At 38.5% G+C, this 13,445-nt stretch overlaps 1 protein-coding gene across 13 annotated transcripts in view; it reads left to right on the forward strand.

Annotated features, from left to right (window-relative positions):
• FER (FER tyrosine kinase) overlaps positions 1 to 13,445 on the forward strand; it is a 298,017-nt gene that overhangs the window by 110,836 nt on the left and 173,736 nt on the right. The window contains exons 11-12 of one of the 13 annotated variants that reach the window (XR_014778440.1): positions 9,208 to 9,339; positions 10,843 to 10,974. The exons of 9 other annotated variants lie outside the window; for them this stretch is intronic. Coding sequence is in view for 2 of the 4 variants with exons in the window: in XM_084778103.1 (XP_084634229.1) it covers positions 10,907 to 11,035 (129 nt within the window). In the remaining 2 variants the exon portion in view is untranslated. Of the gene's footprint in view, positions 1 to 9,207; positions 9,340 to 10,842; positions 11,036 to 13,445 lie in introns of those variants that run through there. 3 more of the 13 variants (XR_014778441.1, XM_084778103.1, XM_084778104.1) reach the window with 3 other exon arrangements.

The raw sequence follows: 13,445 nt of genomic DNA on the forward strand, positions 1-13,445 counted from the left end.
TTTTATTAAATAATAAATATGTGTTATATATGATATATAACTTATAAATAATGTATAATTATATAAATAATATAATGTGTTAAAATAAAACTAATGTACTGAATAAATTCAAATGTCCCCACAGGCCATATTTAAAACTGCAATAACATAGAAATGAATTTGCAGTACTTGACTATTGTAGTCATTGCTGCTTTTGTTACTAATTGAAATTTGCTGATATACATCACATTGAAATTGTAGATTGTTCTCCAGTATCATCCTACCTGTCAGGATCTGAACACATGTAGCAAAGGCCCATGGGATTCTTTCTTCTGCTTTATGATTCTTGATATCTATTGGACATACGTATTCGTTCAGCGGAATTCACATTTATTTCTGTCACTTGGCTTTTGAAAACCTTGTATCTTTCCTTTGGTTATGATTTGTAATATTTCTTTGCCTGCATATGAGTATGGAATTGGCTACTTAATTACTAATGGTTTGACCGTCTTAGATTATAATACTTTATAAATAATTTTAAGTAATTTAATGTGCATATAACTTATGCTGGTACTATCATAGTAGTTATCCAAGTTGCCAGATAACAACTCTTCCCAGTAGACAGCTATAACTTAAAAACTCAGATTTTAAAAATTTGTGATCCTTTGGAGTTTAATTCTTGTTATCAAAGAGAAGATATGTTTATCACTAAATTGAATAAACAGCATTTCATAGAAAATCGTTAATAAAGTTTAAGAATGCAAACACTTTTTGACACCATCAGCCTCTTCTTACACCTTTTATATGATGATTTATAAGCAATGATATTACCTTGCTAATTTTAAATAGTGCTGTTTTATTGTCATCAATTTATTTTCAGTAACTGAAATAGTAATTATAAGTGTCTCTTAAGCAATGCCTTTAATAAATATTTAATTCAAAATAAAAATTTTCCACAAGTGGTGGGTATTACACCTATATTCCCACACTTGTGTGGTTTAGGCTAGATGGTGGGAAGTTAAAGACCTCGTGGGACACATGGCAAAACTCCATCTCAAACCAAAGCAAACGGAAATGAAACTTTAGTATGACTTTCATTGAAAACTTGTGGGGATTTCCAAGGAAAAACTGTATATTACTTGTGGTTTAAAGTAATAAGATAACGTTTTATAAATTACATAGGCTATTCCACAGACTGATGATGATTAAATGTGTTACAGTAATTTTAGGAAGAAGGAATATATCTGGTGCACAGTTCTTATTGTTGATGCTCCTCAGTTGCATTAGTGAAATTTCTGTATTCTTTAACTTTTTAAATTAATATTTATAATGTATATATTCAATTTAGTTGAGAATAGTAAAAACTGTAAGGCTTAATTTTCCCCAAAATGACTACTTAAGCAGTGTTTTATGAATAACATTATAAAAAATAAGTTAGACTGTGTTATTGAGAGGAGCCTATGGGGCAGGAGGACAAGCAGGAGCAATGGGGGAAGAGATGGTATCATGTGTGTTCACTCATGTGCCAGATCCAGATTTAAACATAGCTATCGTCTGTCTGTCTCTATCATCTGTGTCTATGTGCCTACCTATAACTATGTATCTTATCTGTATCTAGGAATTTTCCTCCCACCTACTCCTCCTCTCCCTCCCTCCCTCTTTTCTGTTCAGTAGGAGACATTACAGGTAGTATTTGGGGTAGGAAAGGGCAGTGGGGAAGGCGGGAAGGGCAGCAGAAGAGGGCAAGCTCTCGGTGAGCCGAGGGTTTGTGTGTTTACGTTGTTGCTCTTGAGATGAGAACAGTGCACCCTGAGTCGGGGTAGGAGCGTGACTCTGTGTAGTTGCACTTTGCTTAGTTCTGACCTTTTCCTAACAGTCAACACAAAGCTGCTGCTTTACTATTTATTTACTTATTAGATATTATTTATTTACTATTTGTTTATTAAGCACGGTTCTTTAGTGTGTTTATTAGCTATCCAATCATATAATAAGCTTTATTTTAGTATCTGTTGAATTGAGGAATTAAACTTCCTTTTCACACTGGAGTTACCCGTTTGTTTTATTTTATGACAATATTGGACCAAATATAGTGATTTCTGATGAATGGGTTGGCTTGTATGTCAGATCTGTATGTCTAGAACTGATGGCAGCCTCAAAATGACTTCCTTCTTCTGAATGTGTAGCTCTCCTATAAGAGAATTGACCTCACTTTGATATTTCTCAAATTGACATTTCATGTAAACCCCTTTGATAGACTGAGACACAACATTATTTACCTTCTCTTAGATACCGAGTAGGTGTTCTTAGTTGAACAGCAGTAGTAATAAAATCTTGTTCTGCTACATGTTTAGCCAGTGAACTGCCTGACCTGTCATATGACTTGGTGTTGACAGTCGTGCCTGAAGTCCCCGTCCTATGTAAGGACACTGAAGTGCACTCAATTACTGGAAGCATATTGACCGTGTTGTTGAGAGTGTGTGGCCCGGCTTGTTCACTTATGCTTGCCTGACAAAAGCAAGCTGAATCCAGATCATCATGACAACACTGGGAGACGTTTCTGTTCTGGCTTTGGGTATAGTTATGTAGACAGTATTTAATTGTAATTAATTTGACTGCTATTTTTATCTTGTTTTCAAGGACTTGATTCTTGTATTATATCTAATAAGAGTAAGTAAACACAGGATTAGACCTTTTGATCATTTCTCCTATATGATGCAATGAGTATTTACTATCACCTTTCACTTGTAAACTTGTGCTTGTATGATATAACTTAATTTAACTGGAAATATTTTTAGGGCAGATCTCTATGTTAGGGTGAAAACTCTGTGGTTTTTTTGTATTTAAAAAAAAATTAAGATTATACAGATATGGTTATACCACAGGTTAATTAAGAGTTTTCACTAGTGGATTAACTTAACAACAGAAATTAATTCCTATGTACCTTTTAGCATTTGATGACAGCATACAATTTAGAGGTCTCATTTTAACTTAGTGGTTGCTCATTATAATTTAGAAAGTTGTACTTTGGAATTAAACCATAATTGTTTCTATTTTAGAAGTCATACTATGCTTTTATGATGATGGGATAATTAGTGCAAGTGCCTTCAGTTTTCAGGAGATGGGGAATAAAACAAGCACTGTCTGTCTACCCATATCAAGAAAACTTCTGGCCTTTTGTTTTCCTTAGGAGTATGAAAGGCTAATTTAAACGTGTCATTTCTTATGGTCTTCCTGGCTGATCTGTGGGAATATTGCCGCTCTCCCACTTCCCTAACCCACCACAGCTGTGACGGTGTGTCAAGCCAGCTGGATAATTTGACTTGGGATTAGAACACCGCAGAATGTTCTCTGTCCATCTCATTTTTCACAGAGTCCAGTAGCTGACTGGATGTGTGAAAGTGCTGGTGCTCAAAAGCTTCAGATTTATTTCTAGGATAGACAGCCCAGTGGCACGATGGCATGGAGGGATTTAAAGATCACAGGAGGCATGCCACAGCTTTGGGTGACTCAGCTTTTGTCTTCAGTGGTTAGTCAGACCTCCAATGGCTCTGGCTATATGAAATGTCTCATTGCAAGGCTTTCATCTTGTTGTAGGCACATTTATTTTTATTTATGTATTTATTTATTTATTTATTTATTTTTGTAGCCACTGTTAATCAGCAGTTGCTCCCAGCTTATTTCACAGAATGTTTGAGGTAGCTAAAGACAGTAAAATTCAATGAAATATAAATTACAACCAGGAAAAATAGAATTTGTAACAAGATCTTAAGACCACACAGAAACTGTGTGTAGCCTGTGCCCTGCACAGCAGCACTACTCTTGTGCCTCTTGAGCCATGACTTTGTAGGAGTCTCCAAGGTGAAAACACGGGGGAAGGGAAACTCATGCAGTGGCCATTAAACGAAGGTACATTGCAGGGAGGGGAGTTTCACTGTGCTCAGCGCTGATAAAATGTCTAGCAGGGGCTCTCACTGGCACCGGTGTGGCCACTGTCACACGCTTACCGTGTGACCCTGCCAGCTAACGTGGGAACGTGGTTCATGAAACCTAACACAGAACCTGGAATCCCTCAATAGGAGAAGAGGCCATGACACCAGATTCAGTTCCTTAGGATGAAAAATGCGCCAGTCAACTTACTTCATTTAACAATATAATCACTGCTTAGAAAAGTGGACAGCATGGATGTGTTTGAAAAAAAGTCCCCTTTTGGGATGGGTGCAGTGGCACTTGCTGCCACTCCCAGGCACTCTGGAGACGAGGCTGGGTGCAGTGGCACTTGCTGCCACTCCCAGGCACTCTGGAGACGAGGCTGGGTGCAGTGGCACTTGCTGACCCTCACAGGCACTCTGCAGACTGTAATGATGAAAGTGTGAGTTCAAGGCCAGGTGCATAGCTTGACGCTATCCAGTCCCAAAAGAAAACTAGACAGAAACTCCCCAGACTTCCCAAATTTTGTTTCAGTACCACTTCTCTTAGCTGAAAATTGAATGTGCAATGAATAATAGATATTATATATTTGATTAAAGATAAATCTATGCCACTAAAAGCATTTACTGGCCAATTCTTTAGCTTTTAACAAAATGAACGTCTGTTATCTTTAAAATTTTTGGGAATATTTTAGTATTGAAAATAATTGTTACATTTATGGAGACATAGTCTCTATAAAATTATTCTAATTTCCTCTCTGTTAGGATTAAAAAATGTTACTAATGGTGACTGAATGGGAAATTTCAGTCTTATTTTTTTTTACCAATTTTATGATATGTTTTACTTAATGTGTCATTATTTCGATTTAGTTATTAAGTTCACATTATAAATTTTTGTTGAACATGTAGAAAACCAATTTTAATTTAGATTTTAATGATAAGTAGCTATAGAGTACTGCAAACTTTGCTATTCTATAAAGACATGCTTACTTTTGGAGGGAAGAGTTACATATCATAGTTCAAATATTTAAGTTCCCAAAGAGATTATTTGATAGAGAATTTGCTTCATTAGCACTTGAGACATATAAAGTCTTCTATTAGATTGTGTTGATTGTCATTTAAACAATGTTTCTAAGAAAAAGGCTCACACTTTTACTTACTCTTTGCCATGTAATGGGCAGTTTGCTAGATAGATAGCAGTATTTTAGTCCGAAAGCCTTACTGAGATGTTATGTTTCAGAGAGAAGAACTTGTAAATGTGAGGAGATTGTGGAAATTTATCAGTTTTCTGGTGTTAAAATTACATTTTATCCTGGCTTTGTTGTTAAATCAATAGACCAACTTTGTGTTTGGAGGGTCTGAAGATGCACTTAATATATGACCACAGTGTAAGTTATGTAATGTCTCTCAAATAAGATTCCTTGTTAATTAGAAGTGACAACTTCTAGGAACATAACAATTGTTTTTGACAGTTTAATAAAGTGATATATAAAAATGTTTAGTTCAGTGCCTTGCATATGGGCAACTTTACTAAATAGAAAGTATAAAAAAAGAAAATGTTATCGTCGTATCTCCTAATTTTTTAAGCCTCTGTTTTAATGTTGAAGACTGCATTGTGTATCAGCCTACTTTAGTTCTTTTTAATGGCACAGAGAGTAACTAAAGGTAAGAAATTACCAGCAGGTGGAGCTCAGCATCAGAAAACCAAACAGCTGCAACCGAGGTATCCTGTTACCTTATTTATTTATTCATTTTAAATAAAGCAAACGAATATTGGTTTTGAAATGTATGTGGATACTTTCTGTTTTTATTGTGCCTACCAGAGGCCACTGTCTTGCTATGCAGTTTTATGGTATGAAGATGAAATGTTTTACTATTATTTTAAGCTCTTTATTTCTTTCATCTAATGCCATGCATAAGATATGGCAGTTCATTTCATGGCTAAAACACTTTTAATAAAACTTAATTTTATAAACACTGGCCTAGAACTTAAACAATTTATTTCTTAATTGAATTGAATGGTCTTAGATGTGAGTTACCAAAACTGAATTCTGCCACTCAGACAGGCTTTCATTTCTGTGTAAATGGGATAACTTGTCACCTCAATCAAGTATTCAAATCAAAATCAAAATATGAGACTCCCTTAATATTTAATCTTCCACAAGTCTTATATGCAGCACATAAGCAAGCTCCTGTTACATTGCCTGCATTCCGGTAGTCTGCTTCAACCTAACCTCACGTCAGCATCTCCTCTGTGATGCCCGGGTAAATCACACTGCCAGTGTATCTGTGCTTCCTTGCCCTTCCTACATCTTACTTTCTATGTAGAGTGATCTCATTATGTGAATGAGCTGTTGTATTGCTTATGCCTGTGACCCTCCAGTGGCAGCTCTGTAACTCTTATAATATTCACATTCCTTACTTTAGCAGAAACTACATGATTTTGTCTCCAAACACCAGAGTTCGCCAACACCCACCCACTCTTCCTCACTGGCCACACTGGAGCCATTCTACTCTGTTGTGCTCTGAATACGCCAAGCTTCTCATTTTTCTCTCGATGTGCCTTTTCTCTCTACTATTCTTACCTAGCTTTTCATAGGACTAACTACCATCCTTCCGTCATTTCAGTTATTAGGATAGTCTTTGTGTGCATGTGTATTTTTGAATATGCATTTTTATTCTTTGAGAATTTCCTACATGCATTCAGTGCACTTTGATCATTTTCCTTGCTGCTCAGGTTGGGCTGTGACCAGTGACCCCTCCCTACCCCACACTGGGATGCTGACTGTCTTGACCCCTGCAGGTCTGCCAGGAAACCCCAGCCCTGCCATGTCTTCCTCAACCTCTGGTCTTACAGTCTTGTTGCCTCCTCTTCCCGAGCACTAGCAGGATGGATATGACATAGAGGCTTCATTTAGAGCTGAGGACAGCACAGGCCCTCCATCTGCACCAGCTCTGAGGCGCTGCGTCAGGTGCTGCCCATTCGTTATACCAGTTTCTCTGATGACGTCTGGAAGCTGTACTGATTTGTGGGCAGAGGGGTTTGAATAAAGAGGGCAGGTTGACACTAACTCCACGGAACAATTTAATGGTAGTTGGTTCATCTCTGGAATTCCCAGCCATTCTTGGTCAGAAATATAGTATCTGACAAGTGTTTTAACCCTTTGGAGTAAACCTTAAATCCACTCAGAAAGTAGGTGGTTATTGGCATTGCATTTGTGCCACAGTTGCACCCTGGGCATATCTTGCTGTGCCAGCGATTATCGTAACTTTCAGGGCCGTTATCTGGGTAAGACCGTTGTGGCCTTTCTCCTTCAGCAGCCTTGAAAGGCACCTTGTGGTACTGTGAAGGCTAGCCAGCTGGAAGGAGCTGCATGGTTGGTAAGGACTTGATTTCTCCATGTCTTGTGACCAAAGCGTGTAATCTCTGGCTCAGTAATCTCTTGCCATGTTCTCATGGGTGTCAGAGCACAGTGGCAACAACTCTGTTGGGGTGGCACTCTCAGTGCGCCCCTGACTTGGAAGATTTTTATCCCTTGTGCACATGGTTCCCATTCTGCTCTACATGAAAAGCCATGTCGGAAGCTTACCAACGGTTTCCCACATGGTTTTCTCAGAGACCTTTAGTGTTCGTCACCCCCATTTTCTGTCCTGCTTTCCCATCTTGTTCCCCTCTTAAACTTGCTTCTCATCCTCTTCCTCTCTCCCTTACATCACATGTGCTGTACTCACCCCCTTTTCTTAAGGTGGTTCTCCCCTCCCCATCAGTTACTCGTTTCTGGTTTCCTGGATCTCACAGATACTACAGATTAAACAAACAAACCTAAAGATTTGACACTAAGGTCCAGATGAGTGAGAACCAGTACTGCTTGACATTTTGTTTTTAAATGACCTCACTCAGTATATTTTTTACAGTTCCATCTATTCACCTGCAGATCCCATTTTCTTTATAGGACTTTTCATTATCTGTTGAGCAGGCATAGGCTACTTCAGGTCCTGGCTGTTGTGAGTAAAGTAGTGATGAACATGGATGAGCAAGCATCTTTATAGGAGGACAGAGGCCTTTGAGTATATGCCCAGTAGTGGAAGAGCTGGGCTGTAGGGCAGGTCTAGTTTTTGGATGATCCGCCACACTGACTTTTTTATAGTAGCTATACCAGTTTGCCCACCCACCAACAGTGCACAATTCCTATGCATCCTTACCAGCATTTGTCTCCCTCCCTCCCCTTTCAAAAAAATTCTTAACCATCTGACTGGCATCTCAAAATAGTTTCAATTTGCATTTCAGAAGCTGCTCTCTTAAGAGATCTCTGGCTCTATTGCTACAGTGAGCTACTTATGGTCCTCCACACCCTGCTATCACCATTTACCCTGTTGTCCTTTGTTCTCACATGGTGTAAATCTTTATATCTTAAAAAGATATAAAAATATCTTTAGCATTAATTACTACAACAGTGACTATAACTACCTTTTTTGTTAATATAGTCAAGAGCTTTTTAGCATTTTTATGGATTAAATACTAATACATGTATTAATTAATATATGTATTGACTCATTTTTAGGAGTATCGGTGTATTTATTTTGTATATTCTCCCACATAATACTATCTATGCCCAAGTTTACTTTGAGAAAACAGACACTTATTACTGCTTATTACTTTATTTACTGCTGTTTGCTCTGACTTGCATAGTACTTGCTGTATAGACTCAGCACGTAAATATTTTTCAAACGTTAGACAGGCTGTTAGAATTCCTGGTAAGAAAAAGGCACTGGATATTTATATAAAATACTTTTCTAGGGGAAAGAGGGCATTTTCAAGCAACAGAATTCTGCCTGACTGTTTTCAGAGTCTCTGTGAAATCAGCAGTATCTAGAGCAATCTACTTGGGTTTTCGAGTGACGGGAGTATTTGTTGATGGTTATAGCGTGTTAAGTTACCCTGGAATGGGAAGTACACTTTCAGTGTGGCCCCCAAACTGGTTTAGATTTTGAAAGAAAAGACTGTTTAACTTTCAGAAACATAAAATTATGGATTCCTAGCTTATTTTCCCTGTGGCCTTGGTTTTAGCATTATCCATATGATTATTGTCTTTATCTATGATCTGAGTGAGGTTCTGCTTAGCATCACCAGGCAACTTAAGGTCCTTCTGGTTACAGAAAGCAAAATCAAGGGTGTACGTGATGTAAAAGGAAACACCAGATTTAGCTTATTTCTGGGGGTAAACTAAGAATTGAATATAGTTGCTTTAGATTTTTATTTTTTGGCTGTAAATATTAATTTTCATTTATTTTTATCTCCAAGATTGCTTGCAGATTTAAAATTTTGTGATTTTGTGAGACTGGGTGAGTGCCTGGCACCCAGTAAATCCTCACTGAATACTGAAAGAATAAACGAATAGAACCAGCTGTAAGTAAGCGGCAAAGATAGGAAAATGTAAGTAACTTTACTCAGATATAGAAGTCAAAATTACTTGTTTAAAATGAGCTTGAAAAATGTGAGACCCACAAAGACTAGCAGGAGGCATTAGTGTTACCCTGTGAGCTTACACTCACTTAAGCCCAAGGGGCTGGTCATACTTAAAGTGGCAGAGACTTCCTTCCAAGAAGAGTGCCATGGGTAAGGGCTGAACCCAAGGAGCAGAGTTACAGAGTGCAGATGTTCTGTGCTCAGTTCTTGATGTCACCTGGTCAGTGTGAAGGAATCAATGGAAGGGCCTCATAGTCAGGGCAGTGCTAGATCATAAGATCTAGCACTTTCTATCCCATGTTTATTACTGTTTTTGTTAATAGAAAACCTTACGAAATCATCATTTGAAGCTTCTCATAGGCCTGGAATATACAGCAAAGTTAAAAACTGATACACAGAAAAGTACTGGAAAGTGGACAGAGATGAGGCTACCTACTTTTATAGATGTAGGACTTCACAATGTAACTCATGCTGGTCTTGAACTCACATCTTCTCCACCTCCTACCAGATGGTAGGACTGCCAGCATATGCCACTGGGCCTGGCCTTGATTGTTACAAGCAAGTTAAATTGTGAAGAGTATGAAGATTTAAGGAATAGATGTTTGTGGCAAACTTGTGATCCAGGGAGGTTTTGAAGCCAAGACCTGTCCATTGCCTTTACATTTTTTTCTGCCTTGTTTCCACGAGGATTTATTAACTGTATTCCATTTGAAACTACGTTCTGGCCAAGGGTGGTGATACACACGTGGCAGCTGGTGCTCTGGTGGCAGAAGCGATAGCATTAGAAGCACGCAGCCAGCCATGGCCTCATAGTGAGAAGCCCAAGAAGTGTGGGAGCACAGTGTGGGCGGAACTGTAGCACACGGTGCTTCTGCATCACAGTCAGTGCACTCTAGAGCAGAGGCCACACGGCCTTCTGCACCGTCTGCACATCCAAGCCCTCCGACCGCCCAGCCCTGCTGCCTCACTAACCGCTAACGGGCTATTATTGGGAAATTTGAAATCTGATGAGACACTAGTGGTCATCTGGACATAACTTAGATTCTTTTACTTTGATTAGAAGAGTTACAAAGAATTAGAGCATTATGGTCAATAAAATAAAAGTGTAGAGAAAGTGTAAAGCAGTGCGTTTTTTCTCAGGCGGCTGTGAAACTGTTTCCAGATGTACTTGGTGAGTTCCCAGGGCTTCTGAAATGCAGCTCTTCAGTGGGAAGCCTTCTGCATGATATGAAGGAAGAAAATAAGTTATTTTATTCAGATAAGTAAGAATGTGCTCTGTTTCTTAGATAATGGGTCTTTATTTAAGTTACATGGACTCCCACTCAAATGAAGCAAACAAGACACTCCAACAGTGTTGGCGGTGTGGTTCCTTTGATCAGAGCTGACTGGTACAGTTGTGTGACGGTGGAGGGAGACGCTGTGGAACAGGAGATGAAGGCCTGTGCCTTTTCTCTCTTGCTTTTGTCTCAGACAGGAAGCTCTGTGGACACACTGACTTCTGTGGGCACACAGGTAGCTCTAGCTAAGATTTGAGATGGAGCAGAGAGAGGAGTGCCCCCACTGTGAGGGGCAGCTGGAACCTGACTCTGACTCCCAGTACTGTAAAAAGTGTGCTATACCGTTGAGCCCTTCACCTTCCTCATCAGAGATCCAAAGATACCAGGTAAGGAGGAAGGTGGCGCCGGCCCTGCACCAGGCCCGGCATAGTCCTGTAGCTCTAGCAGTGTCACCTGCTGTGTTAGTAATGTTACTGCGTGAACTGGGAAAAATAACTTTCTTGACTTTTTTTTTTAAACACTACTATTACTTAGACACCCAGCCAAGGAGATGGATGGGTGTGGTGGTGTTAATCTTCATTTGTTTAATCTGTTTCTCTATTTGCCTCTGAGATTTGAGAGTAAACAGGCTTTCTAATCCACAAGAAGGCAAACGAGTGCACCGTGTGCAGAAACACAATTCAGTTTAAAATCCGTAATGGCGTTCACATGTCTGATATCTAAGTTTAAGTCTTTATTGCCTGCCAAGTTCGATTTAAATTTCTTGTTTTCAATTTCCATTACTAAAAGAGAGTGGTATTTTTCTTGAACAAATGTATTAGATAATTAGGGACAATAACTGAGAAGCTTCTCACAAGATATGACCGTAGGTCAGTGATATTTTTATAAATCAGCACTTACAGTTTAATTTAGTAATCTGAAATATACCAGCCGCTAACCTTTTATTGTATAGCATATAATATCTGTGGATAGTAGGAATAGTGCCCTGTATCCCATCTGTTGTGTTTGTAAGGAGTTTTATGAACAATTTGTTTGTTTATTTTTAGTTCAGACTCAACTGCCTGCATTTCCTAACTAAGACCCTGGCGCTTTAGACTGTTTTGTCTACATTTTCTATGTTAGGAAAAACAAACTCTAGCTTTGAAATAAGAATGAGAATACAAAAGAGGAATGCTCAGTGATGGTGTAACTGCCTTTTTTCTTTACTTATGTTTGTAAAGAATGGAAATAGATACACAATTTCTTTCTTACTCAGTGGAATGAATATTTGGGTTATCATTCATATTCTAAGTAAGGTCTTGTCATTAGGTGATACTATTGGCACATTTAAAGACCATTGCTGTGTGCATGGTTGTATCGTATCTCAAGTTGTGTATTCATAAAAAATATTAGAGGATATAAAATCCTTCCAGATTGTCCTGTACAACCAACTTCTCATCATCTGATAACATTTCTAACTGGTAAGATATTAATGTTTTAAATGGCTAGCTGATGGAATATATAGCTTACTCTTCAGCTTTAAAAATAAGCCTTGCATTTTTACTCTTCATTTTTATAAATTCTTTCTATCTTTGATATTTTGCTGTTGTTATTTTGTTTGTTTGTTTGTTTGTTTGTTTTTGGTTTTTCGAGGCAGAGTTTCTCTGTGTAGCCTTGGCTGTCCTGGACTTGCTTTGTGGACGAGGCTGGCCTTGAACTCACAGTGATCCGCCTGCCTCTGCCTCCCGAGTGCCTATCTTTGATATTTTATACACATAGTTTTTCTTTGTATGTTGGGTTTAAAATATAATTTTGTGCTTTTTAATTTTTTGAAAACTTTTTTCTTTTCCATCAGTTTTATTGCATTTAAAAAACAAAGTGGAAATATTTTAAAAAAATAGTATTTTACTACTTTATGTGTTTTTATAGAGAAAGTAGGATAAGGCTTTTCTGTTGATGGTTTTCAAACACCATCCTCAGAAAGATATTAAGCAGAGAAATGCAGACTGAAAGAAATGTTTCAACAGCTCAGCAAAGTAACACGTGCTGGCTTCTCCTCTCTGTGACATCTACCACAGCCACAGTGTCCCATCTGTGGTGATTAGCTAACCCTGGTATAAGTGTAACAAGAGTTTGGGCTCTGGATTTTGCTCTCTGATGTTATTTTTATGATGTCCAGCTATTTTTTTAATTAGCATATAATACACAGTAGCTAATGAGCTAATTTTAGGGAGGAGTTGTTCCTTTAATCAGAAATATAAATACCCTGGGAAGTGGGAGTCATCTAGTGTAGTTTTCTCCTGGTGACACAGTCCCTCAGGCGGTCATTGCTGGCCATCTGCTTTTTCTTTATCCTGCAGTGTCGTTGAATCTGAAGGGCATGTTGAGATCCGTTCTTGACTGAGTTCTCACCTCCGCTATGTATCCTTACACAGCTTTCCAGCTCAGCACACTTCCTTTTAAAGAAAAGAATGCTCCTTCTGCCCTGTTTGCTGTAGCTCAGCATTGCAAGGCTCTCTCATGATTCTTTTTATTATTTGTGCACAATGATTATAGATTTGGGTTGTATTCAGTGAACTTCCTTCTTGTAGATGAAATGTTTTAAACCTTTCATTCATCTTCACTATTCAGACAATAAGCTGTCTGGCAGTGTTGTCGTCTCCTCCTCCTCTTCCTCTTTCCTTCCTTCCCCTCCTCTTCTGCCTTCTTTTTTTTTCCCTCCTCTTCTCCTCCCTCCTTATGTAGCTGTAGTCACTGTTCTCTTGTTGTGAGCAGACACTATGACCAAGGCAACTCTTATACAGGGAAGCATTTAAC

Source organism: Acomys minous, assembly GCF_964271855.1.
Source record: "Acomys minous genome assembly, chromosome: 4".
Lineage (NCBI taxonomy): Eukaryota > Metazoa > Chordata > Mammalia > Rodentia > Muridae > Acomys > Acomys minous.